Source organism: Pygocentrus nattereri, chromosome 8 (genome assembly GCF_015220715.1).
Source record: "Pygocentrus nattereri isolate fPygNat1 chromosome 8, fPygNat1.pri, whole genome shotgun sequence".
Lineage (NCBI taxonomy): Eukaryota > Metazoa > Chordata > Actinopteri > Characiformes > Serrasalmidae > Pygocentrus > Pygocentrus nattereri.
The window spans coordinates 37,419,530-37,447,197 of record NC_051218.1 but is presented as its reverse complement, the minus strand read 5'-3'; the positions used below and the strand labels follow the sequence as shown (position 1 = coordinate 37,447,197).

The 27,668-nt window shown below is 39.3% G+C and overlaps 3 protein-coding genes across 5 annotated transcripts; 2 read left to right on the top strand and 1 right to left on the bottom strand.

Moving 5' to 3' along the window:
- Positions 1 to 28: 28 nt before the first annotated feature.
- mgst2 (microsomal glutathione S-transferase 2) lies at positions 29 to 4,114 on the bottom strand. The gene is made up of 5 exons (XM_017692022.2): positions 3,931 to 4,114; positions 3,562 to 3,661; positions 3,309 to 3,379; positions 2,384 to 2,465; positions 29 to 651 (listed from the first exon to the last, which is right to left on the bottom strand). Exons 1-5 carry the CDS (start codon positions 3,992 to 3,994, stop codon positions 528 to 530), a joined length of 441 nt encoding a protein of 146 aa, XP_017547511.1. The 5' UTR covers positions 3,995 to 4,114; the 3' UTR covers positions 29 to 527.
- Positions 4,115 to 4,606: 492 nt separating this feature from the next.
- setd7 (SET domain containing 7, histone lysine methyltransferase) lies at positions 4,607 to 15,836 on the top strand. 2 transcript variants are annotated; one of them, XM_017692021.2, is made up of 8 exons: positions 4,607 to 4,764; positions 6,022 to 6,151; positions 7,496 to 7,697; positions 9,343 to 9,532; positions 11,266 to 11,347; positions 11,912 to 12,029; positions 13,548 to 13,705; positions 14,757 to 15,836. In XM_017692021.2, exons 1-8 carry the CDS (start codon positions 4,725 to 4,727, stop codon positions 14,956 to 14,958), a joined length of 1,122 nt encoding a protein of 373 aa, XP_017547510.1. In that variant the 5' UTR covers positions 4,607 to 4,724; the 3' UTR covers positions 14,959 to 15,836. The 2 variants fall into 2 exon arrangements, 1 of the variants encoding a protein (XP_017547510.1); XR_005130552.1 differs by lacking the exons at positions 13,548 to 13,705; positions 14,757 to 15,836 and having other exon boundaries at positions 9,343 to 9,637; positions 11,912 to 11,955.
- A 1,852-nt stretch (positions 15,837 to 17,688) lies between these two features.
- On the top strand, positions 17,689 to 27,650 carry zgc:113425 (uncharacterized protein LOC541425 homolog). 2 transcript variants are annotated; one of them, XM_017691948.1, is made up of 7 exons: positions 17,689 to 17,775; positions 19,688 to 19,919; positions 20,006 to 20,065; positions 21,917 to 22,048; positions 22,471 to 22,617; positions 25,112 to 25,172; positions 27,022 to 27,650. In XM_017691948.1, the coding sequence occupies exons 2-7, from the start codon at positions 19,755 to 19,757 to the stop codon at positions 27,120 to 27,122; spliced, it is 666 nt and encodes a 221-aa protein (XP_017547437.1). In that variant the 5' UTR covers positions 17,689 to 17,775; positions 19,688 to 19,754; the 3' UTR covers positions 27,123 to 27,650. The 2 variants fall into 2 exon arrangements, with proteins under 2 accessions (XP_017547437.1, XP_017547438.1); XM_017691949.2 differs by lacking the exon at positions 17,689 to 17,775 and adding an exon at positions 17,824 to 17,976.
- The last annotated feature ends 18 nt before the right edge of the window (positions 27,651 to 27,668 follow it).

Below are 27,668 nucleotides of genomic sequence, written 5' to 3'. Positions count from 1 at the left end.
GGCCTGGGTCAAGGAAAATACACTGAAATATAAAAAAGCAGAAACTGCTTTTATTGAGAGACATAATGGATCTTATGAAACACCTATAGAGGATGGTGGTGAGTAATATTTGTTTATTTGATGTTTGTTAAAACGCCTTTAGAGGGCAGCAGTGAGTAATGTTTGTTTATTTGATTGTTGTTAAAACTTTAGAGGGCAAGGGTAACATTTGTTTATTTTTTATTTATTAATAACACCTTTAGAGGTCGCTGGTGAATAATGGTTGTTTACTTAATGTTTGTTTGCCTATGAGTAATGTTTGTTTATTTGAGCATTTTGTCATTAGTTGGGAGCTACTAAGTATCAACAACTGGGCAGCAAGACAGCTAATCAAACAATTAGGCCACTTTAGGCTTCCACTTAAATAAATGCAACACAGTGAGCCCAAAAAATATTTATCCTTAATCACAGTTATTTCTATGGCAGTTAATCTTTAGTCATCCTCCCATGATTGTGACAGGTCTCTTGAAGTTAATAATGACCGAAAGTCATATAGATCTGGACAGGATTTTGATGCTGAGGTATTTATCCAGGAATGAGGGAATGATGCCAACTGCAGCCGTCACAGCCAGAGCGAGGAGGACACATATCATCAAGTAAAACCCTGGCAACCTGGACAGAAACAAACCAAATGAGAGAGACACTATTGCTGGATGAGCAGGTGTGATTTACATTAATGTTCATTGAAGTTTAAAATGTCCTTCTCCTGTTAATTTTCCATTGAAGGTTATGTTATTACAGCAATGATGTAAAAATGGGCAACTATATGCTCTAACACTTACAGAAAAAAACAGACAGACTCATAAAAATTACATAATCATTGAAAATGTAATCATAAAATATTCTGCAGATGTGGAATAAACTGTCTCTTCTCAAATGTAACTAAATAAAAACATTAAATCATAATGTACTTTTAATGGAAAGGAATAAAGGACTAAGATTCAGAGAGAAAGTGGGTTGTCTTTGTTGTTATGTAGTGTTGATAATAGTATAACAAAGGTCAATCTGAAAAATATATATTTTCTTTGGGTATTATTTTGCCTTACAACTCCCTGCTTATACCTATTTGCCACTAATATTAACAGAATACATTTCAGCTCAAAACTACCGTAAAATATTGTCTCAGACATCGGGGACCATTTTAAATAATACATTTCTGTGAGGGAGCTTTCCATGATGTTGAAATAATGGTTTATTTTTATGAGATTTGGAGTAATTGTGTTAAAATAACAGCTTATTTGCAACAGGATACTTTCACAAACGCATGGTCTTATTACACTCCCCAGATCATTAAACATGCTGTAGATATTGCTGTTGTCAGGACAAAACATCGTATCTCCATTTTTTAGTTTTTGAAATAATTTGAATATACCTGTTATCCTTTATATTGTGTGTAGATTTCATGATGAATGGACTAAAAGAAATGACCCAAATTGACTTGGAAAACCATCTGGTTCCATTGACTTACATTAAAAGTAAAAAGTTTTTTCCTTCTCCTGTAAAGTTGTCATTTTGGAGATACGGGGTTTTGTTCTGACAGCAGTGATATGTAGATATGATTATAGATGACTGCTGACTGATATTTGGTAGTTAACACATTTTAGCATCAGTTGACACTCTCATTCGAACCCCCCCCCTTTAAAACATGCCTCCTAACATCCACTCAAAATCAGGCACTCATGGTTTAAACCAGGGGTATCAAACTCCAACCAGTAAAAAGGCCAAATTAAAAAATCTCAGCAATCTGTGGGCCAGAGGAAAAAAAAGTGTTTTCATTTCATTTGTTTCACTAATAAATGTGCTATAAACAGAACTGGCCAATATTTATTCAAAATACACAAAAGCCTTAACATTAAAATACAGACACTTGTAGGAGACCTTGAAATATTACGTGGACACTTGAAATATTCAAAAATATATGTGTCCCAAGGTGTTCGGCCTTTTAAATCTATCTGCTTGAGCTAGACACTGTCAGGTGTTCCTTCATTAAGACTTGGGCTCAGTATCTGAGCTGCTGAGCTGACGTTAAGAGTTTATGTTGGTTGAACTGCAGCTGAAATGTATTTCAGTGATATGACGGGTGTGGAATTGTGTAGAATTGAGTTATAATCGCTGTCCCATAGATTGCTGTTGGGGTGGGAGATTTGGAGCACATTACGTTGCAGTGCATGCTGGGGACTGTAGTGCAGCACATTGTGGTGAAATGGGCTAATACTAATAGAAAATTCAAATACTTTTGCGGGCCAGATAAGAATATGTGGCAGGTCTGATCCGGCCCACAGGCCTTCTGTTTGACACACAGGGTTTAAACCATGTATATTCATCTTGTTCATGTTGAACTTACCGTCCTTCGGCAGAATTTGCGTAGCCGGTAAAATACATCTCTCTGGCTACAACATATACGAGCCCCCCTAGAGCAGCTAGAGCTGAGGAAAGACACAAGTAGTTGAATCTCTCACAGCATAACGGGTCTAAGATACTATGTATGCATTTTATGAAGCTAAAAGTGCAGTTTTTCATAATTAATGTGACCTTTTTCTGAGAGGAACACTGTAGGAAGGAGGGTCTCTGAGTTAGCTTAGCATTTTCTCTGGATGATGGGTGGAGGAGGTGATAGTATTTGTTATTATTGGTTATATATTATTTTTCCCGCCTGCTGGTGCTAGTGACATAATGTGTCCTTTTAAGTATGATATAATGAATTGTGCCTAATATGTACTAACAAGGTGAAAAGGGTCAAGTCACAAATGATGATCCTACATCTGGCCTCATATCTTAACCTCTTATGCTCCAGGGTATATTTTGGTTTGTCCAAATTTTGGATTTATGTGACCAAATCGTAAGGCAAATTATTCAGTGACTGCATGAAATAAATACAAATGATTTATTTAGTCATTTTTTAATAAAAGTTCTCCTCAAATTAACTGAACATGTGTTTTATGATCATAAACATATTGCTATATGCTCACAATTTACTGTTGAAAGCAAAAAATCTCTGACGCTCTTTGTATTATTTTATAAAAATCATTTTTACAGAGCAGATCAATGAAGAGACGCCGTCTGTTTATAGTTTATAGCCCAGATTTGTGGAAAAATGAAGAAAAAAAAGTTCAGCTCCTTTAAGGGTTTAAAATTACACCGCCCATCTATTTGACTGGAAAGAAGACCCACCCAAGGATTATGTGTCCAAAGCTAGACTGATCCAACAAGCTCTCCAATATGGTGTAATTTTACTTATTCACTGATATGTAGATATTGATGACACACACCTTCATTACAGAAGAGCCCAGATGTCCACAACACCACTAGGAACACTGGATAAAACTCCACTCCATTCTGGCTGAAAAAAGAGAATGATCTGTTTTTTAAGCCATCTTACTTTCTTGGAGAAAGAAAGACCATCCCCACAAATGGCATTCTTAATCATTTTACCGTTGGTTGGCTGGTTTTTCTGGCTTTGCTGGTTTTTTGGCTATGCTGTTTTTTTAAGCAAGGCAAAACAACTGAATAGTTTTAACTTACTGTGCCCGAAAGGTCCTCTCAAACTCTGGTGGTCCATTCACTGCAGGGGGCATGATTTTATACTTCATCCTGGACCAGCCGACGCGCCTTGCCTGAAACCCTGCAAACGTAAAACCATAAAACCTTTGTCTGTCCTGCTTTCTCATATCGAATATGAGGTACACTCTTTCTAAACAGAACCATTTACTTTACTAAAAAAAACCCATGAAGAACCATCTATTTAAGGCTGTAGGGTTGCAATTAGGGCTTCGTAACACATGAAATCTACAATAAATGGTACATGATGTCTGTAATAAGAAAACTTCTGTGTTTCCCCAAACATTTGTCTGTCTCCAGTGTATCATAACTAAATGAGGCTCAATTACTCACCCAAATGAAGAGCTGAGAACAGTGATACGGCTGCTAGGAGAATGGGCTGTTCTGTGGTGGTCATTTTAGTGCTGATAGGTCTCCCAGAAATCTCTCACTCTGACTTAAAAGGTCTTTTTTAACAGGTCAGCATTTCACAACTGGACAAGTTATGGAGCAATGCAAAGCTCCTCCCACATCCATGTGTGCAGCGTTTAGACTTCCCATATGGAAAAAAAACAAATGAATAAAAATAAAGTTAAAAAAACAAAATTCCAAATACACTTTCATTACAAAATATATTAATTAGTACATTTGTTAGCAAAAAAAATAACGTTTCAAAATATCAGTATATCATTTAAAAGTGTTCATGTTTTTTGAGAATCGTTGATTTCTATAGTATTACTTCAGCAAATCAGCTACTGTACATGATTTGTAGATCACGGGAGCCATACGACATCCGGGTGACTCAAACGCCCGGTCAACGTGTTGTGCGGGTGACATCAGATCGCCAGCTATGCTTTTTTACGCCCACTCATATTCCGACAAACCCGCCTTCGTGTGCTACGATTGGTCCCAGTAAACAGCAAAGCTCCACCCTTCTTCACCTCTGATTGGCTGTTGTTTATAGGACGGCGGACTAGTAGCCAGTCGGAGCGTATGAGGGGCGGGACTTTGTCGGAATACGGGTGGGGGGAAAAACGGACACCGTGTGCTGTCTCACCCAAGTTTTTTGGTATGACCAAGCAAACTGGACCTGCCTCAGTCTCGCAGATAGAAAAGACATAGAAACGGGAAAATAACAAACCGGCACCATGGACAGCGATGACGACAATGTGGAGGAGGTGGTGGAAGGTACGACTTGCTGATCACTATTCACAAAACATTAAGAAGATCGGAAGTGAAGATATTTCCACACTTTCACTGCTCCTATTTATAGGCGGGGTGCCATGCCAACTTTTGCATGCTGTCCGTTCGCTGTGTGTCTGGGAGACTTCGTCTGGGGCCCTGTCCTCGTGGAAGCCCGCGAAACACTGAGTTTTAGTTCACCACGGCTTCCAGCAAGGGCTTTCCAGGCACGAGGCAGAAATGGGCATCTCATTCGCCACCTTTTGTGCGAATTTTCCCGTTCCACCTTAAATGGTGCAGCCGTTCTATTCTGGCGCCTCAGGCCTGAGGTTCCAGAATAGAACGGCTCGCACCATTTAAGGTGGAACGGGAAAATTCGCACAAGAAGCCTCCGAATAGGAAGCTGACTTCAGCTTCGTGTGCCATTTAGCCTTTGTAACCCTACAAATCCAGACTAATTAAAAAATAATGTTTTAACAGAAGCTTTGGTCGATTAATAACCCGTCTTAATAACGATAGCTCTTACATTTTATGTTTTTTTTTGTGCGAGCTGTCTTTGCTGACAGTGAGCTAACTAACGTTAAATGCATGCTGATGGCATAGGGACAATAAAACAGTTCGAAATATGAATTGGAATATTCAATGTTTTCGTTATTTAATACAAGCTAAGTGTAGGTATAGTGGACCGTGACAGGCAGAAATGCTGTAGAGATGTTTTATTAATGTTTTAAGTTATTCATCTGAAACATGCACATGGGTTGTTGTGATGGACAATCACCATTCATATGTCAGTGAGACTCCAGTGGCACCTCAGTCGTGGAATCACACCCAACCAGCTTTTAAAGTGCTATTAAACCCATTAGTGGTTTGACTTGTGGACAGTACAAGCGAATCTACCCATGTGCCTCACTTCTGTTCATATTAGTGCTTTCTTGTGACCGTTAAACTCCTAGCTAACACTAGTGAACCAGTGAATGTAATGAGGTTTTCCATTGTTGTTTTGGTCTGTCTGAAAATGTAGAGAAGGTAATACGGAGCAGGTCTTGAGAATAAGTGGATTATAGGATGACGGGTACAGGCTCTCAATCACATTATTCATGTATAGAGGTGATGTTACCTGACTGTTCTTAGCAGTTTAGGACGTGTAACAGTGGACGTTCCTGTTACTTTGATATTTCCAGTAGTCAGATTTTACCAGATTGTGTGCGGTGAGTGTGCGTGGGCTGGTTGTCTATTGTGACTGACCATGTCTGAACTCCACAGGCCCACTGGACGATGACGGACTACCCCACGGTTTCTGCACCGTCACATACTCCTCCAGTGACCGCTTTGAGGGGCACTTTGTCCACGGCGAAAAGAACGGAAAAGGCAAATTCTTCTTTTTTGACGGCAGGTACAAGACAATGATATGCACTGATAATTTCCCACGTTTGTTTTATTTTTAACTGTAATCAAAGACGTGACTGCCCTGGCTTCTCAGACATGATTATGAATCATGTTTAGATGAGTCAGTGTCTTACACATGCATGCATGCTGTCAGTGGACACCGTAGCTGTAATTGGCTTGGTGTGAGTCATAGGTGATGTGGTCAATCTGGTCAAATAAATCTTTCTTTCCTTGTTTTTGGTACATCTTACAAGCCGTTGCACCGTGTCTCTAACCATTGATGGCTACTTGATTTTATGTTAATTGAGGTTGTTTGAGATTTTTAAAGCGGTTTCTATATAGTAAAAAAAGGTAACCCCAGTAACACAAGTATCAGAACCCATTTTGGTGCTGTATAGAACCATTAAAAAAAAAGATTCTTTAAATAACAATTTACAGAAGGTTTCCCTTCATAGAGAAAAAAAAGTTTTACCACGCAGAAAGCAATTTATGCATTCAAGTGGCTGCATTTGCGCTTCATGCACACATAATTCTACAAAGAACCATGACCTTTGTATGAGAGCATTTTAGGGCCTTTGTTAATAAAAATAAAAATAGTAGACTTTGAGAAAAAAAGTTGTTATATTGTAATAAAATAAAATATTATATTCAGAAAAATTCATAAGATTTTGAGGACAAAGTGGGCTAATTGTAGGCGGACTTCCATAATGCATTGGGGTCTCAGTTCATGTACTGGCACGCTGGAGTTCCACACACTCCTGTCTCTTTGTGGATCGATCATTTTGATTATCATTCTCATTGTCTGTGAAATTTCATGCCCTCTTTGAAAGACACAAAGATGTAGCCACTGATACCCATGTAGACGACTCTGCCTGAGATTGTCCTTCAACAAAACAGACAGTTTGTCTGGCTATTTATTCTAGATAAATACAGTTTCCTGCACAGTATTTCTTTATGGGTGAAATCATCAATATGAAAGTATAACTCCACCAGCTTGGCACTCTTTTTTTTTTTTTTACACAAGGAGGTGCTGCCTTCCCTTTGCAAAGCCTTTGGCTGCAATATTGAGACTTGGCCTGGTATTACAGCCATTACGACGTTTTTCTCAAAATATTTCAGTTTTTTTTTTCCAAAGTATTAGGACTTGGTTCTCGAAGTCTGTTTTTGTTTTTATTAACAGTGGCCCTAAAATGACATCATATCTTTGCCTAAGAACCGTTAAAGAACAATTTTTTCAAAGGTGTAGTGAAAGGCATGCATATGGTAAAGGATCTTTTTTCTGATGGACTGTCCTTCTGGCCTTCTGTAGGAGTGCAACATAAAACTTAAGACTTATCTGGTCTGTTTTCAGTACACTTGAGGGTTTCTATGTAGATGACGCCCTCCAGGGACAGGGACTGTATACGTATGAGGATGGTGGAGCGCTGCATGGGACATATGTGGATGGAGAACTTAACGGGCCTGCTCAGGAGTTTGACACGGATGGTCATCTGGTCTTCAAGGGCCAGTACAAGGACAACATTCGGTGTGGTATCTGCTGGGTCTACTACCCGGTATGTTTCTTTGTGTCCTCATTCGAGTATATTAGAGATTTTTTTTTCAGTTGACATTTAAAAGTTACATACACATGTATGAATTTTGGTCACTAACACTGGTCACAGAGATCTACCTTCTTGTGGATGTAGTTCAAACATTTCAAAATAACTTCTTCAGAGGTCCTTGATCGGTTGGATCACATGTGTTAGTGTAGGTATGGGGATCTTAGTATGTTAGATGCAGGTTCTGCAGGAGAGTACAACTCCACAAGGGGTGTTGGTGACCGCTGATCCTGAGAATCTGGGAAAAGCACCTCAAATGTCCTGATTTTGGAGAAAATTGACTACCAGCTGAGATTACCTTAACATAGGAAATAACGCCATTGTACCTGATAGATATTATGCCAGATTTGGGGCTTGTATCTTTATTCACCTAATGTGTTTCAGCTTGAAGATATAGGGGGCCAAAGTTGCACTATTTCTGTATTTTTTGCAAGCATCCATCAAAGTCACACAAGCTACCCTTTAAAGAGTCTGAGGTGTTTTGTTGCTTAATATGGGCAAGAACCATCTACTTTGACAGGAAAGGGCCAGACTGACAAATAACCAGCCATACAGGGGCAGGCAACTTTTAAAACGAAAAACACACCAGCTGGGAACAAAGTGGCCTGTGCATCCAAAAATACAAGAAGATATCTCATTTAGTAGCCACTAAATTCTTTAAATAAGACTCTCACTTGAAATTTATGCCATTTTTTTAGTCCCATCTGTCCATCCATTTAGTCCATCTCTGAATTACTGGTAATGGTGCGCAAAGCAAAGTAAGTTGTTTCCCAAGGGCAGATGGATAGATAGGTAGATAGATCACCAGTCAGAATGGAACTGGCCAGCTCGATGTATAAAGGATATCAAACAACCATCTCTATGTTTTCTAGTTTTCACAGTTAAACACACCTTAAACCAAAGAATAATCCCTGCGACTAACATTGATAGTGAAAAGTAATGAATTACCAAAGTGTGCACTAGGAATGGTCCATATGTTGAAAATATAATATTGAATCTTATCTATTTAATATATTTATTATGTTTTCACAATACACAATATGTCTAAATATTCTGTTTTTCTAAGGTTTATAACTTCAGACAAAAATAGATCTAATAGTGCCACATTTAAAAAATATGATCAAAAACTGTGCAAATAATTTATATTCAACATTAATCAAATTAGACAGTACTAATTATACTTTATTTATAATGAGACATTAAATTGGCCAGTCCTTTAAGACAAATTTTGGTGTAATTTATCACAGTAGTGATAAATATTGTGTATGTCGTCATATTGCACATATTTTTCCACAACATTCATCCAAGGCCATGCCCACTCTCTAAGTCCTCTATATCTCATGAATAACGAGCTTGAAATTTTGCAACATCCATTATACAACACTATTTCTATATAACTAGTGTTATATAACTATATAACACTATTTCCTGAAAGATTGAAGCAATACTGAGATGGTTAAGCTGGAAGCCTTCAGTAATGTCACATGTATTATACAATCCAGAACATGGCACCACACCAAATAAATTCAGAAAGATGTTTTTTGTTTTCATGTTGTTATTAAGTAGTAATAATAATTTGTAATTCTCTTATTCTCTATAGGACAGAGGCTGTGTGGTGGGGGAAGTGAATGAAGATGGAGAGATGACGGGCAAGGCGGTGGCTTATGTTTACCCAGACGGACAAACCGCTCTGTATGGCAGCTTTGTGGATGGAGAGCTGATCGAGGCTCGACTGGCCACCCTGACCAACCAGGAGAACGGGCGACCTCACTTCAGTGTCGATCCAGACAGTCAGTAACTCCAGACTGCCCTCAGCTCTCATCTCTCAGCCTGACAATATTCAGTCCAGCATGGCTGTCCCACTTTCAAGACTCTACACAACCCCAAGTTTCTATGTATCTTTTTTTCTATGTTATTATATTGTGTTAAGTGTGTGTTAGTCAAAACAAATGTAAGATACACTGATCTACCAAAAGTCATGGGAAAGCAGTATGTAAATTGATTATGAAGTGCTGTTACCTCAGGGGATGGCTTGGGAACGCCCACACCTGTATAAGCTGTGAGGTGTTATCTAGTGAGTGAAGTTGAACACTGGCTCATGGCAAGGTGATGTGAATTATCAGAGTTCAAATGAGACATGATGGTGGGTGCTAGACGGATGAGACGTTCCTTTTCTGAAGGTGTGGGCATTTCAGCGTTACTTGATCCACAGTGTCATGTGTGTACCGGGAATATGTCAGTATAGAGCGCAGTGGCCATCCATGTGTGCATAACGATCGTGACCGGTGGTGTCTGGCTAAAATTGTCCGTGCGAAAAGACAAGCAATTCTTGTGAGGCATGTGAGGTTGTTAACAGGACCCTAGAGGACTGGCAACATGTGACATGGTCTGATGAGTCACAGTACCCTTTGTTTCAACCTAAAGGTAGGGCTTGTGTGTGGCGCAGACCACATGAAGCCATGGCCCCCTATACAAGGCATAATGCCTCAACGAGGGACTATACAGGCTGGTGGCGGTTCCGTATTGGTGTCGGGTGTGTTCTTATGGCATGGGTTGGGTCTACTTGTCCGGCTAAACTCGTCATTGACTGGTAACCACTCTGTTTCCCTGCTTGGTGACTGTTTGCAGCCCTTCATGGACTTCATGCACCCCCAAAATGATGGGATATTCTATTATGGTAATGCAGTCGGGCTCAAGTTGACCAGAATTGGTTCAAGGAATGGTGAATGAGTAGTGTGGCCACATTCGCCTGACATGAGCCCAATCAAGCGTTTATGGAATGTGGTTGAGAGGTCCATTCATTCTCCAAGATCCTGCACATACAAATACCACGGAGCTGTGGGTGGCTGTCCAGACGGCATGGCTCAACATCCCTCCAGACATCTTCCATCCACTTTTGGAATCAATGCCATGTCAAGTTGCTGCACTTCGCCGGCCTGGAGGGGATCATATATGATGCTAGGTCCTGTCCATTGACTTTTGGCACATCGGTGTATATCTGCAGAGAAATTGACTGTTTTTAAAAAGAGTAGTTTGGCAAAAATAAATTACACTGTTTCTCCCTTACCTCAAGTGTATTTGACCACATTTGGTAAGAGTTCAGTGTTGGAAGTTTGCTTCTTCAGTTTTGCCCTGAGGTTTTAGTGAAATTGTGCATTAAAATATGCATAAAATGCCATATTTTGGTTTGTGCTCTATAGAGAACTTGACCAGGGGTTTTCAAACTTTTGCATACAACTGTGTATTGTGCCTGGTAAGTGTGATGATACAGGCATTCAATTAACATAATGCTTATTGGTGGAGTGTAAGCTTCTTTTGCTTGTTAGGTACATTAGCCTCAAAGCTGAAGTGCAAAACTAAAAAAAGCAAACTTGAGACACAAAACGTGTCTTGGCTATCGACCACATTTGAGATTTGATTTGGTTTGAGTTTTCACTATTCCTTTATTTGAACTTTTCCTTTAAATTATCTATTTCTTTTAAAAAGCACCTCTTACTGATTTCTGTTTCTCTCTCTCTCTCAGGTCCCGTATACTCCTATGACAAATCCACTTCGTCCTGTATTGCTGGTCATAAAATGCTGCCGGACCCTTATGAGAGCCAGCGGTTGGTATAGAGATTCTTAACATTTTAAACAGATCAGTCAAATAAGTTGTAATTGTAATCCTTGTCAGTTTATTTCTGGGTCTGGAAGACAGTTGTACTCACCCTCTCACCATAAAAGCACCGCTTAGCAGTGTTGGAGGTGAGTGCTGTCCTCAATTGTGCCATGTGCTTTGAAATGGATTCTTCACAACCTGCAACATCATGTATTCATTACTTAAAACTCTAGAATCTTACATTGGTCTAACACTTACATGACAGTTAGATGCTAGTGAATGCAGTAGTATCAGCTTGTTTGATGTGTAAAAATAGTGAGTAAAGTATAGTAAATAGTGAGTAAAGTGAGTAATGTGTAAAAATAGTGATTAAACACTGTCATTTTTATTTATTTATTGAAAGTAATTATTGTATGGGGGCTTATTAATTTCTTCTTTGCAATAGGTTTCATAAGGTTGTAATTATTGTGCTAGTATTTGTGTGTGTGCGCGTGTGTGCTGGTTATTTGTACTGTAAGTGAGCAGAAGTGCACGACTGACTGAACGTGTCACCTGTGTGTGTTTCTACCAGTGTGTATGTGGGACAGTCGCTGATCTCTGGAGCAGGCGAGGGGCTGTTCGCTAAAACCGACTCTGACGCAGACACAGTAATGGCCTTTTACAACGGAGTGCGCATCACTCACTCGGAGGTGTGTTCATGTTTGTTTGTATTGTGTGAAGTTTTACATGTGCACTTTCAAAACAGTTTTCAAAAAGATGGGAATAATGAGGTTTAACTGAACGTATTCTGTCTTCTTTTGCCAGAATATCTGCTTTAGTGTAGTGACATTTTAGTAATTGTAGCGTCTTAAAGAAACATTTGTTCTTCTTAAAATGTGCATAATAAGCATGCTAGGCCTGCGTCATAACATACATGAACAGCATAATGAATTCTTTCTTCAAAATGATCTGTGTGTTTAGGTTTTTATATGAAAGCTGCATTTGATCATGTAATATATTTAAATATTTACAATAAGAAATGGCTGATTAATTAATTAAAAATGACTTTGCTGTATGCATACGCCAAAAAGTACACACAGTACACCACTGTCACAGTGGTGAAAAAATGACACTGGATTACTTTGTCCAAAAGTAATGCTAATACTTTTTGCTATTTTATTTGACTTACATGGTGTATATTTCAGTATTAATAACTAGACACCAAACGTTTTTTAAACTCTTGTTTCCCCATTTTGTATACAAGTCATTACATGGTTGTTATTATTATTATTATTATTATTATTATTTTTATTATTATTATTATTTATTGTTTATTGTTCTTTTTATCTTAGGACGAAAAAGACATTTGTGTGATTATATTAATTGTAATTAGATATTTACAGTAATATTTGTAAGTTATCCATCTCAAGATTTGATCATCGCTATTGGAATATGATTCATTCTGAATATGTATTTTATTTAACATTTTTCTGTGTTAATACAGCAGACTTGGGCCATATGTCAAAATGTAATATCATGATACTCCAGGGAGTGTTTCATGATACACAGTGTGTCAGTATTTATTTTTATGACATCTGATAAGTCAGAACAAAGAAGCGCCACATTTTAAAAATACTATAATAAATAATCAGAAACTCAAATCCAGTTAATTGTATTCAACACTTCACACACTGTGCTGCACAAAATACATAAATAAATTGAAAAGCACTAATAATGCCCTCAAATACACATTTACAGTGCTGACGACATCCACAATATGCTCAGAATATGAAAAACATTGATTTCATACTTTTGAAATGGGATGTAAGGAACAACTGAAAGTCATTATCATGTTATACAGTGGCCCTTCCTAACTCTGATACCACTGTGGTAGTAAGTTCTGGACTAGAAGCATGGCATTTCTAAAGACTCCTCCACAGAGAAAAATAATATAGTTTCTGTTTTGACAGTTCTGACTTTGACTAAACCTTTGGTTGCTAAGGTAAATATTGTTGCAGATCAAATATACTTTAAACATGCCTCGGAAGAATGGTGTTGAGATGCTTTGGGTGAAATCCTCACTGACTTATGATACGTGAAGAGTCTTTTTGTATTGGAATTTATAAACATGTCAAAATGGAGTGGCCAGGTTCTTGGCAACAACAATAATAATAATAATAATTAATAATAATAATTATAATAATAATAACTCTGGTTTTAATTGACAGGTGGATAGTCGTGATTGGTCTGTGAATGGGAACACCATTTCACTGGATGAGGACACAGTGATTGATGTTCCTGAACCATTCAACCTCACAGAAAATTACCGTGCATCGCTTGGACACAAGGCCAATCACTCCTTCAGCCCCAACTCTAAATATGACCCGTGAGTGTGGAAGCCAAGAATCAGATCACCTTACCGATCACTTAATACATGTAGCAAGATAGATGGTCGAAAGGACCCCCGCACAGATGTTCTTTATGAATGTGGCTGGTTAAGGCGTGCCATGAACCAGTCTTGTGTGCAAACATTAAAAGCCTGTGGTGTGTAGTAGCCCAGGGGTTGGCAACCCAAATGTTAAGAACCATTATGTCCTTTTAGCAAAAATCAAACCATCTTGGGAGCCACAACATTTTATGTCCATTTTACCATCTTGGCTGTAAATATGTCTCAGTTTGTGCTATTGTACTAGTATAGGCTAAAAAATGTAATATGAATAAAAACGCAGACTTACTTTGCTCTGCTTTGTTTTAGCTGAGCTATAGCCACATTTCTCGTATCTCCAGCAGGAAAATTTTCCAAAAGAAGAATAATTTCTGGTGAGATGTCTCTCAGTGTTTGATTTTTTAAAGCTAAAGTCAGCTTCTCATTCGCCAGCTTCTCTTTCAAATTGTCCTGTTCCACCTTAAATGGTGCCTGCTGAAAAACTGGCGAACAGGAAGCTGACTCAGCTTTGTGACTTTTTAGTGTTTGAGAGTTTCTCTCTGCAGATTAAACATTTCTGGAAACCAGCCGGAGCGCTTATAAATGCAAATAAGTCCATTCGTCTCCAAATTATCGAAGTGTCTCCTAAATCTTGCCATTTTCTTAGCTATTAGCTAGGTGAGATGTCTGCGTTGCTATGATGACCTGCCGTCTGTGTGCCAACCTTCAGGCTTTAAGGGTGAATTATCAGTTAAAGACCATTAAAACTGTGTTGAAACGATCAGCAGAGCTTTATTTTACCGCAAAGGAGGATTATTTTATTTACCTAAAAATTAAATTCTGCTGTGGAGCCGCAGCAAGGCAGTAAAAGAGCCGCATGTTGTCGACCCCTGCAGTAGCTAGTCGCGTGAGAGTCCGATGAATTTAGTGTCCCGTCTCCATATATTCACATCATGTTAGCCGAACACACTAAGACTGTGTAATAAAATCTTGTGTTTCCTTTCGTCTTCAGGTTTGTCCATCCTCGCTTTGGGCCGATAAAGTGCATTCGGACAATCCGAGCGGTTCAGAAAGATGAAGAACTGACGGTTGCGTACGGTTATGACCACGAGCCTTCAGGGAAGTCAGGTCCAGAGGCTCCAGAATGGTATAAACAGGAGCTACGCGAGTTTCAGGAGAGAGAGGCGGGACGGGGAGCTAAGGATACTTGCTAAAAACTCTCCCAGCACAGTGACACCCCAGTAACCCCCCCCCCCCCACCTCTCGCATCAGGCCAAGCAGCCTAATACCCCCCGCCTGGATCTCCAAACCTCCCATTTTACTGTCTTGTTGTTACATAGAGCTAACACTGTTTTTAATACTTCCTCACACTTCCTCTCAACCTGCGCTCTTTTCTGGTTGAGTTCTCTGCGATTCTGTACACTAGACTTCTGTGAGACCTTTTCCCTCTTAGCTACTAAAGAACCTGAGAGACTTTGTTGTTCTACAGTGATGAGGTGCTATGATGAGTGAAAGACTGCAAGAATGTAAAGACTACAAAGAGCAACCCAAGCACACGATGTTGTGATTTAGCACCGTGATGTGTAGTGAGAACTATGCACTATTGACCCAAGCAGGTGCTCTTCTCTGCGAACCTCTTGAAGCACTGGCAATGCAGTCTGTGTTAGTCTGTGGATGAGTTCCCTTTAGCTATTAGAACATATCTTATTCACAGCTGATAATAATGACTCCAACAATCACTTTTGCGTAAATGGAGTAGTTCAGACTCTTGTGGCACAGTTATCGTCTGTTGTTATGTTTACCTGCATTGAGAGTTAACCTAAACTTCAGACACTAATTGTGCTGGAAGGTTCAGTATTATAATTGCTTTCACCCTGTAAATACCTGGGTTTTCTGCTTTAGTTGGAAAATCTTAAGAGGAAAAAGGTGATAAAGCACATTTACATTTGTTTGTGTGGGACGGTAGAATGAGTGTGGAAGAATGTCTGGCTGATGATCCTGTGGACACTTTATATGGGACTGAATTCAGGCCTTTGATATGCAATATCTCTAAACTGAGATTTATCAATAAAATATTTAAAACCTGCCAAAAGTTGCTTCCTATGATTCTGATTCTAATATAATTTATGGAAGACAGTGCAATTATTTTAGCAATTATGTTTGTCTGTTTCTTGTATTACTTTTACTTGCTTTAAAATTTCAGTTCATTTTTTTCACAATCTTTGTCCAGTCGTAATCTGGGTACCCGTGATCATATTACATATTACACAACTGAAAATAAGTGAACAAATCCTCTACAGAGAACACGCCCACATTTTAATGTATAATTACTGTTTATTTGCTGAATTAAACATATTGGGGGAAAAAATAAACTTGGAAACCTGTGGAAAGGTTATGGCACGGTTTAGCTTTTATCTTTTATTTTTTCCATTGTGTTAAACTCAAAGAGAAATTTTGTGCTACAAATTATTGCCATATTTAAGTTCTCTGTTAAATAGGTTTATCAACGAAACATGAAATTTGACCAGAATGACTTCTGCGTACGACTGTTTAAAGACAAGGTGGCCATTTCTTACTGCTGGCCCCCTAACAGGCACAGCTGCAGCATTTATTTCCCTACAGAATAATAACAGAAGTGAACTCTTACCTGTTCTTAAAATGTTACATTCTTCTGACCTGTAGGCGAGCATGTATGTAATATGTAAGATTTCTCTCTTCTTCAGTCTAATTTACTGTGAGTTGTTAGATCTTGGTCTGTTGCTCTACACATTGCAGGCGATTCAAATTAATATTAAGAATAATAAATGCAATATAAATAGTAGTTGTAAGCAATTTAGTTATTAATGTTATTTGAAGTGTCGTATTTAGCTTCAACTAAATGAACGTGGGAGTTTATCTTTACTTATTCCAGACTTAAGAGTGTTCAAGGTTAAATAATACCTAGAATAACACTGTTAACTGCATATATATATATATATCAGTTGTCACAAAAATGAAAAGAAAAAACATACTTTAGTCTGTATGTAAGTCAATGGTACCAAAGTGACTTCACCATCACCCCTCCCAACCCTTCTCACACACACACACACACACACACACACACACATATATATATATATATATATATATATATATATATATATATATCTCCATCCATCCATTTTCTAAGCCGCTTCTCCGTCAGGGTCGCGGGGTGGGTGCTGGAGCCTATCCCAGCAGTCTTTGGGCGGAAGGCAGGATACACCCTGGACAGGTCGCCAGTCCATCACAGGGCAGACAGACAGACACAGACAGTCACATATATATATATATATATATATATATAGAGAGAGAGAGAGAGAGAGAGAGAGAGAGAGAGAGGTGCGATGGACTGGCGACCTGTCCAGGGTGTTTCCTGCCTTCCGCCCGAAGACTGCTGGGATAGGCTCCAGCACCCCCCCGCGACCCTGACGGAGAAGCGGCTTAGAAAATGGATGGATGGATGGATGGAGAGAGAGAGAGAGAGCGAGAGAGAGAGAGATTTTTGAAGGCTGAATCAATTGTGCACTTGTACCCACACAACCATGCTTCAAAATAGTGATCCGATGTACTTCATTTCAACCAAACTCATGCATATAGAGACTTTTATTTTGCCTTTAAATAAGTACTTTTTGGTATTTTTACTGTGAGGGTGAAGATATAAGCTTCTTCTGACCTAATACTTTTCTACTCCCTAATTTTAGATTTATGTGTTTAAGTAAAACTCATCTTCCCCGTCTTTGAACATAAAAATCCAGATATTTAGATCACTATATATATTGTATAGCGGTGCTTTTATCAATTAAATCAAAAGTGAATCTGTTCAGTCACGGGGCTTTCTATGTTAATCACGTAATTAATTATTCCAAAACGATGGCACAAATGGCCAATAGCGTTACAGCTCGGCCACGCCCACTCTATGGAAAGGCGTGTTCAGGTAAATGAGTGACTCACCTGCTGCGAGGAAAGAGGGCCGGAAGTCAGAAGATCCAGTCACGGAGAGCAGCGGGAAGGTAATCGTGCTTTATTAAATATGAACAGTATGTTTTCTCTTTCTTCTGAAACTCGTAGCCATCAGCACTAGAGCGTTTCCCATCGCCGCTCTCTTTGGACGTCCTGGAACATGTGCGAAGCGGATCTGGTTAGAGTTTAATGTCAAAGTTCATGGTTTGTAAATTAAACCTCGGAGTGAGTGGACGATGGAAACTGGTCAGGTATGAACCGAGTGACTTTCTGGGGAAAACATTGTGAGCAAGTCGTGGCTTCGTTTAAGCCCAGTAAGCCTCCCAGTCAGTCTCTGTATAAACCTCCAAGTTCACAGTGATGCCGCATGGCAGAGGCACACATAGTATTAGCCCCTCTCTTAAAGGGGAATTCCACCAATCTTTCAAACTTTGTGCGAAATTCTCTGGTTGAGGCATTTTGAAATGGTTTGATATTAAATTATTCATTGCAAATAAATCTAGAGTCATTTACAGTGATGCTGATAGGAACCAGGAGTCCAGACATCTAGAAGACAAATTGCCACTTTATTTACTATCTAAAGACCTCCAGGTAATCTACATGTGTCTTGTGAGGTTTTATATGTCATGCTGATGGTAAAATAGCTGTAAATCTGAAAAACAAAAGTTTTCTCTGTGGGGACTATTTTGCAGCCGTGCCCTGCCCGTCCCTCTCCACCATGAACGTACTAAGAATATGCTTTAGGCCGGAACAATGTCTTGGACATCAGGCAGTGTGTTCCTAGCCATTTCATGTAATAACCTCCTGTGAGGGAGCTTTTTAGAGCCAACCCTGTGAACAGTTCTGACTGGGTGCGTTTCTCTAGAAAGGAGCATTTTACAGCAAGCCACTCTGTGGTTCACATCTTAATGGCTTTGTTTTGCAGGATTTTTTTTTGTGTGAAATTCCCACTGAAGGTTCGGCTTTTGTGGGCTGCTTTCATAGTACACCATGTAAAAGTGTTTAAAAATGACTGCTACTGTCATAAAAGCAGAGTTTAAGCACAAAGTACATGAGTATGAGTTTGGATCTGCCAGTGAGATACCAAATGAAGGAAAGTGTTAAATATACATTTGTATATAATTGGACTTTTCACAGTTTATCAAGGTAAATGCACTTAAAGGGTCCATATCCTATAATCCATCCATCCATCCATCCATTTTCTAAGCCACTTCTCTGTCAGGGTCATGGGGGGTGCTGGAGCCTATCCCAGCAGTCATCGGGCGGAAGGCAGGATACACCCTGGACAGGTCGCCAGTCCATTGCAGGGCAGACAGACAGAAACAGTCACTCACACCCAGGGGCAATATAGCATGTCCAATCGACCTGATTGCATGTCTTCAGACAGTGGGAGGAAACCGGAGAACCCGGAGGAAACCCAGGGAATCGAACCCAGGCCCTCCTCGCTGTGAGGCAACAGCACTACCCACCACGCCACCGTGCCGCCCCCCATATCCTATAATTGACTTGTAATTTGTTTTTCCCTGTGGTCCACTTACGATGCTTTTATGATTTATGAAAACAGTGATCATTCATTCATTTTTATATGACAGATTTTTACAACCTCTCATCTCTTATAATTAATTGGCTGTTTTTGTTACTGTGCCTTTAAGACCAATATGAAAAGGATTTCTGTTCAGATTGGCTGCTCTATATTGTGCCACACTCAGTAAGCAGTCTCTTTCTTTGGGAATGGGCGGGGCTAAACTGCTTCAGCCTGATTAGATGGATATATGTAAATGCATAGATTTTTGTGACATCATGAAAACAGTGAATGCAAAGTAGGCAGTGTAAATTCCACACATGAACTGCGCTTTAAAGTTTGACACTTTTTAGGAACACAGCTTATTTAAGAAAGTGAATTCCATGATATGGGCCCTTTGTTTGTTTCTTCTTGACACTTAACTAGTCTGTGTCTTGCAGATCTGCAGATTTAGGTGGCACAGAAGAACCCTGATACGTCCTGGCACACCATAGGCCAAGCCGGAGAATGGAGCGCTACAGGTATTTCATCTTCAACCAGAAGGTGGTGGTGGTGTGGGGCATACTGCAGGTGGCCTGTGCCAGTCTTTGTGTGGTGTGCGGCTTTATGGATGCGGTTTTCCGCATGAGCACCACGCTCAGTGCAACGAGAGCTCCACTGTGGGCAGGACTGGTGAGTCAGACATGGTCACCCAGTAACTGTGCAAACACTGCTCCCTGAGTTTACTTTAATGCTTAAACCTCTTTTCACCCTCTTAGATCATGGCTGTGCCTGGTGTGCTTGCCCTCTTTGCTTCACATAGGAAAAACCCCATCCTGGTGAGTTTAGTTTTAATCACTATGGGTACTGCAAGATACTACAACATAGACAGAAACTATACATTAAATGTCCAGACATGCCTATTTAATTGGTGAATTCATATACTTTAAAGCGCACGCATTGCTCACACAGGCAACCAGACAGCGTGTATAATCTCCATGGCAAAGTATTAATTGATAGAATGTCATGCTATGGAGCAGCTACACAGGATGGCCAATGCCAAGCGTGAGCTAGAGCAGGGCTGTCCAAAGCATGGCCCTCAGGCTAAGTTTGAACCCTGAGGATGTTTGCCAGAAAGGTACCCTAATCCCTTCTCTCTCTCACTTAGTGAGAGAACATTTTTCACACTATAAATAGCAAAGGTCTTCAAATAGGGACCTCAAAATGTTATTTATATATATATATATTATTACACACACACACACAAGTGAGAATTATAAACAAACAACTCAAAGCTTTCCAATGAACATTTCTGAGAAATAAAAAAAAAATTGTGACCAGTATAGCCACCCTTCTTTTCAATAACAGTGATAAGCCTTCCATTCATGGAGTCTGTCAGTTTCTTGATCTGTTGACGGTCAACTTTTTGTGCAGCAGCGACCACAGCCTCCCAGACCCTGTTCAGAGAGGTGTACTGTTTTCCTTCACTGTAAATCTCCTGTTTAAGAATTGCCCACAAGTTCTCAATTGGATTCAGGTCAGGTGAGGAAGGGGGCCACGTCATAAGTCATCTTTAATGCCTTTACTGGCGAGCCATGCAGAGGAGTACTTGGATGCATGTGATGGAGCATGTCCTGCATAAAAATCATTTGTCTTTTTGAAAGATGCAGATTCTTCCTGTACCACTGCTTAAAGAAAGTGTCTTCTAAAAACTGGCAGTAGGCTTGGGAGTTGATTTTAAGCCCATCTTCAACCTGAAAAGGTCCAACCAGCTCATCTTTAATAATACCAGCCCATACCAGTACCCCATCTCCACCTTGCTGGCGTCTGACTCGAAGTGGAGCTCTGTCCCGTTACTGATCCAGCCACGGTCCCATTTATCTGGTCCATCAAGAGTCACTCTCATTTCATCAGCCCATAAAACCTTTGAAAAATCTGTCTTCAGATTGTTCTTGGACCAATCTAGACAGCTTATGTGTCTTGTTCAGTGGTGGTCGGGTTTTGGGTTGTGGAGTTCGAAAATATGCCTAAAAATGATAATATGGTAAAAATACTCACTTGCCTAATAATTGTCCACACATTGTGTGTGTGTGTGTGTGTGTGTGTGTGTGTGTGTGTGTGTGTGTGTGTGTGTATATATATATATATATATATATATATATATATATATATATATATATATATATATATATATATATATATATATATATATATATATATATATATATATATATATATAAAATATCCACACGCGCGCACACACACTGGACTGGAAACTGGGCTCAAGACCTGGATCTGAAGACGATGTTTAGCTTATTGCATTTTTGGCCTTGAAATAATGTAGTTTGTCAAGTATTTTACTTACAAATATAGTGTAATTTTTACTGAGCTGTGGAACTGCATTCTCTGGAGTAATACCTTTTAGGATGAGTTGTCATGATCCAGAACTGAAGGTGGTGGTGGTGTGGGGCATCCTGCAGGTGGCCTGTACCAGTCTTTTTCTGCTGCGTGGCTTTATGGATGGTTCAGAATTCCATTTTAACTAATGCACCTTAGCTCTGAAGGTTTTTCCCTTCTGTCATCAATTTACCATTTTAAAAATCAGGAGATTTTGTTCTAATGGGTGATATGGAGGAGTTTAATTAGCTTGTTTGTCATAATTAACATCATATTCACATCCACTCCTTCAGGTCAACGTCATGATAGTGTCCACTGTGATGTCTTATATGGCCACTGTGATTGTGCTCATCTATGCCGGGGTGACGCTCAGCTATGGAGAGGAGGATGATGAGCTCTTTCACCCCCGTCATGTCGCTGAAGTGGTACAGTCAGACCATTCCGATCTTTCACCTCCACTCACCCGACCTGCAACGCTGTAACTGTTCACATGATTTATCATGCGAACACCTGATAAAGGTTGTGCTCCAGTGGCACAGATTTGTATGTACAGTCAAATAGAAGAGTCAGAAATGTAGAAATTTAGCAAAAATGTTGGAATTCTCTTTTAACCAGCCTCATATCATACAGCATCACCTCAAAGGCTGTGAACACTGCACCAACACTAATGCATAATAATTCTACGGTTTCACAGCTTCAGTCCTCACTGTAACTTGATCTTTATTGATGTATGGAGTGAAAAAGCCTTTCTCCCATGTTGAGAAACTTAACTACTGTAGTATATCTTGTTGGCTGTCTCACTCTAAAATGGCTGTTTGAGTGTTCGTGTGCTCTGTGTCCTATGCAGAAGTTTGTGCTGAGCCGCATGGTGAAGGGAGCAAACAGCACCATGGTTCTAGCCAGCGTGTGCTCGCTGCTCTTCTCTTCGCTGATCATGATTGTGGGCTGCCGCAGTCTGCCATTCTGCGGCTGCTATGACTCAGTCACTGGCATGGTGAGTACACACTGTAGAGTTTAGACTGACATAATAGCACATCAAGGTATGTGTTACACCACAAGTACCTAAGTAGGCATGGACTGCAGAGAAGAGGGGGAGGGGGTGGTGTTGGCCCACCCGTTCTGTTCTGACCGTGAATAGAGATGAAAACATTGACCGTGTTAGTTTGTGTACTTTGTTCTAATCATGTCAGGCATGTGTGACTTACGAAAGGAGTCTTAACTGTTGCAAATGATGCTGTTTATAGATGTTGTTTTATTTAATGGTGTATATACCCTATATAATTTATTTAAATCTGATTATTATTTAAAATGCATAATTGTCCACAGTGGTGGTGATAGGAACCAGACGTCCACCTCTTAAAGCTCCCTTACATAATATTTTTACATTAAATGGTTGTGAATAATACCGGAGATATTGTTTATATTTTTGAGAAGGTTTTGGGCTAAAATGTACAATCCCAATTCCAATGAAGTTGGGACGTTGTGTAAAACATAAATAAAAACAGAATATGATGATTTGCAAATCCTTTTCAACCTATATTCAATTGAATACACTACAAAGACAAGATATTTAATGTTCAAATGGATAAACTTCATCGTTTTTTGCAAATATTCACTCATTTTAAGTTTGATGCCTGCAACACGTTCCAAAGAAGTTGGGACAGGGGCATGTTTACCACTGTGTTACATCACCTTTCCTTTTAACACTCAATAAGCATTTGGGAACTGAGGACACTAATTGTTGAAGCTTTGTAGGTGGAATTCTTTCCCATTTTTGCTTGATGTACAACTTCAGTTGCTCAAAAGTCCGGGGTCTCCGTTGTCGTATTTTGCGCTTCATAATGCGCCACACATTTTCAATGGGAGACAGGTCTGGACTGCAGGCAGGCCAGTCTAGTACCTGCACTCTTTTACTACGAAGCCATGCTGTTGTAACGTGTGCAGAATGTGGCTTGGCATTGTCTTGCTGAAATAAGCAGGGACGTCCCTGAAAAAGACGTTGCTTGGATGGCAGCATATGTTGCTCCAAAACCTGAATGTACCTTTCAGCATTAATGGTGCCTTCACAAATGTGCAAGTTACCCCTGCCATGGGCACTAACACACCCCCCATACCATCAGAGATGCTGGCTTTTGAGCTTTGCGCTTAGAACAATCCGGACAGTCCTTTTCCTCTTTGGCCCGGAGGACACGACGTCCATGATTTCCAAAACCAATTTGAAATGTGGACTCGTCAGACCACAGGACACTTTTCCACTTTGCGTCCATTTCTGATGAGCTCGGGCCCAGAGAAGCCGGCGGTGTTTCTGGGTGTTGTTGATATCTGGCTTTCACTTTGCATGGCAGAGTTTTAACTTGCACTTGTAGATGGAGCGATGAACTGTGTTCACTGACAGTGGTTTTCTGAATTGTTCCTGAGCCCATGTGGTAAATATCCATTACAGAATGATGTCGGTTTTTAATGCAGTGCCGCCTGAGGGATCGAAGGTCACGGGCATTCAATGTTGGTTTTCTATTTGATATTATGGACTGTAGATGATGAAATCCCTAAATTCCTTGCAATTGCACGTTGAGAAACGTTGTTCTTAAACTGTTGGACTATTTGCTCACGCAGTTGTTCAGAAAGTGGTGAACCTCACCCCATCCTTGTTTGTGAATGACTGAGCCTTTCAGAGATGCTCCCTTTATACCCAGTCATGACACTCACCTGTTCCCAATTAACCTGTTCACCTGTGGAATGTTCCAAACATTCTTTTGTTGCCCCTGTCCCAACTTCTTTGGAACGTGTTGCAGGCATCAAATTCAAAATGAGTGAATATTTGCAAAAAACAAAGTTTATTCGTTTGAACATTAAATATCTTGTCTTTGTAGTGTATTCAATTGAATAGAAGTTGAAAAGGATTTGCAAATCATCGTATTCTGTTATTTGTTTTACACAACGTGCCAACTTCATTGGAATTGGGATTGTATATAAATGAGGTATATGCACTCCGATTGACACTTACACCTGAACTAGTTGATAGGAATTTTGAAAAAAAATCAGTGAAATTCCCCTGTAGTGTTATACAGGCTGTGCATTTTATCCCCTTGTGTTGTCACATTTGTTGCATACAAAAAACACCATGCATGATCGTGAGCAAGCAAGTCACAAGACTGTGCGTAATACGTTTATTGTATGCATAATAAAAGTAAATGCTTAAAATACGTGTCATAAAATCTGAGTCTTCATAAAGTGTTGCAGAAACGCTACACTGTAAAAGGGCAGAAGCTGATTTGAAGTGTGTTTTGATTTAAACCTAAAAAAAGTTTAATTGTTTTGCTTAAAGTGCTTAAATCAGTTAAATTGTTTGGTACCATGTGAAGTAATTTTTTAAGTTGAACTGACATTTTTACAGTTTTGTACAGTGTCACTAATAATCAAATTACATTCTAGACCATCTAAAAATTGATCTCGGTCTGACTCACTCTGTGCCTGTTTGTGTTTAACAGGAGTCACTGGTCCCACAGAATGACCCGAGTGATTCGACTGAACTGGTCTGCTCCTGGCATGGTGAGATCACTGTTGGGTGGGTTAGATAGGGGTATCCAGCCTGCTGAGCATTTACAGTCCTGCAGAGTCCAGTTGAATCGTAATTTAACATCCCGACCCAGCTAATCAGATCCTCAGCAGGATCAGAACATCACAACAAAGCGTATTAGGGCTGGAATTAAAGGGCTCATATTGTATATTTTCTTGTATTTTATTTTTGTCCCTGAGGTTCACTTATTGTGTGGGTGGGTGTGTGTAGTCATAATTAACTTTTAAATGACTATTTTTACATTTTCCAGCCTCTTTAACCCTTAGAATGAAACAGGCTGTATTTGTTACTGATAAATAGTTTGATAGACTGATTAAATAGTCTCTGTCCAAAAAAAAAAAACATGCATCTCCATTTTGGTCAATTTAATTTTTTTTAATCTGGTCTTGCGCTAAATTCAAAAAGTCATCCAGGCTGGAACATTCCTTATAACTTCAGCGTGAACGTGTGAAAGGAAACTGTTGAACTTTTTTTGTGTGTGTGTGACTTCACAAATTATGATTTCAAAACGAGCTGTTTTGCATCTTTGTTTCCATATACATACATGCATATACATAAGGTTTGTCTTAAAACCTTATGTGTTTACATATTACATGCCTAAAAATGATGGTTCTTCAAGGGTTTTCAGTAAAGAAACTGGTTCTATACAGAACCATGAACACTCAAAGAACCATTTTAAGAGTTCTTCAGATTGATGGAGAATGTGCTGTAGATGGTTCTCTATAGAAGCTTTTTTGAAAAGGGTTCTATATAGCACTAAAAAGGGTTATTCTTTGGTGCCAAGTCTGACATCGTAACAATAGAAGAGCCCTTTTTGGTGCTATAAGGAACTCTTTTCAAAAAGGTTCTATATAGAACCTCTACATCTGTTAACCTGTTATAGTACATTATCCATCAATCTGAAGAACTCTTCCATGATGCAAAGATCCCTTTAATCATGCAAAGGGTTCTTTTAAATGTTATGGTTCTACATAGAATGATTTTCTTTGCTAAAGAACCCTTAAAGAACCAAAATTTTTAAGTATGTACATGAATTTGCTTTACTATGATCTGGGTGTTTTAAGCTCTCGAGGTCAGCAGGTCTGTAAAAGCAGCACTGGACACCTCCAGGACGGTAAAATATTCATAAGTAATTCCACATATTTCTATTGAACTCTGTTCAAATGCAGTCTCTGCACGCCTCTTTCCCTTCTTTTGGAAAGGTTGGAAAGTAACTACATTAACTTTCTGTTACTGGTTATCATGTGTCCCAAAAAGGAGAGGCGTGAGGAGAGGCTTGGTGAGGGCTTCCAGGACTTTTTTGGATGAAAAATTCAGTATCAGCCCATTTATTGTTTAATTATGACAGTATCTACTGAGCCATTTAAAGGACCTGTAGTAAAAAAGGAAAAATGCACTGTTTACTTACTGAATTTATCATTAACACGGCCTTTTCTCTTAGTAGGTTAACTATAGAAATCGCACACTAAAACTGGCAGAAAAGTTGTGTGTTGTAGATGATGTCTAACTTATTCTCCCTTCAAATCGACATGTAATTTGATCATGGGTGTTAAGACTTGTGCATACAACTGTTATTTTTAAAGGCACAGTAACAAAATGGCCTGTGTAATTATAAAGGATGGAGAAGTTGGCAAGCAGGTGCATAAAAATGAATTAAGCAAGAAATATCTTTGGTACATTAATCCAAGCATAAGTTAATTAATAATTAATGTAAATGGAGGATCATCTTTGATATCAAAGCAAACTTTTCAGCTGAGGTTCCAGCTGTTCACCTCTGTTTATTTTATGACATTTTTTAAGACAGTGCTGTATTTTTTGCAGGAGGAGAAGAGCGAGTGTTTAACTCTCCGGCATCCTTCATAGAGCCATGCGCTGAGCGAGAAGAGCCCTCTGCTCTCCCTCCCTACAGCAGACTCGCTTAAGAACTGCCTTCTGTGCCAATGAGAGGATTTGGAGTAAACTGGCCTGGTCAGTCTTCAGTGTCAACGACCACTAAAGCTGTACCTTTCCTTTGGCTTTGGCGAAATATCAGACTGGCCTTCAGAGGACATTTCCACATTTCCTTACATATCCTTATTTTATGAATTTGTTTTGTGCCAAAGGCAGATTTTATTGTATGTCCTTTTTAATCTTTGCTTTAATTTAATGTAATTTGTGGCATTCAAACTGTATATATTGTTAAATAAACACCAAATGTTATTAAATATTTAAATGCAGATGTAATTTATAGCTAATAAGGACAGTTTACATGTGGTTCCATAAGATCATTCTGCTCTATTTTGCAGGTTTGAGTGGATTTCCATTTTATACTAAATGGTTTGTAGCCGATTAAAATGAATTTAAACCTTAGACACAAATGCTGAATTTTCAGGCATATTATTGATGGTATCCATTAGCTTAGCATGTTCTGTTTTTGTTCTGCTTTCAATAAAGCCTTCAAGGAAGCTTTGGCCTTTTGTCAGTTAGTA

Coding starts and splice junctions, on each gene's coding strand:
- mgst2 (XM_017692022.2), bottom strand. CDS start 3,994: ATGACCACCACAGAACAGCCCATTCTCCTAGCAGCCGTATCACTGTTC. Junction 2,466..3,308: donor TGGGCTCTTCTGTAATGAAG/GTGTGTGTCATC, acceptor GTCTTTCCTCAG/CTCTAGCTGCTCTAGGGGGG. Junction 652..2,383: donor GCAAATTCTGCCGAAGGACG/GTAAGTTCAACA, acceptor GTTTCTGTCCAG/GTTGCCAGGGTTTTACTTGA.
- setd7 (XM_017692021.2), top strand. CDS start 4,725: ATGGACAGCGATGACGACAATGTGGAGGAGGTGGTGGAAG. Junction 7,698..9,342: donor TCTGCTGGGTCTACTACCCG/GTATGTTTCTTT, acceptor TATTCTCTATAG/GACAGAGGCTGTGTGGTGGG. Junction 11,348..11,911: donor GACCCTTATGAGAGCCAGCG/GTTGGTATAGAG, acceptor TGTTTCTACCAG/TGTGTATGTGGGACAGTCGC.
- zgc:113425 (XM_017691948.1), top strand. CDS start 19,755: ATGGAGCGCTACAGGTATTTCATCTTCAACCAGAAGGTGGTGGTGGTG. Junction 20,066..21,916: donor ATAGGAAAAACCCCATCCTG/GTGAGTTTAGTT, acceptor CCACTCCTTCAG/GTCAACGTCATGATAGTGTC. Junction 25,173..27,021: donor ACTGGTCTGCTCCTGGCATG/GTGAGATCACTG, acceptor TATTTTTTGCAG/GAGGAGAAGAGCGAGTGTTT.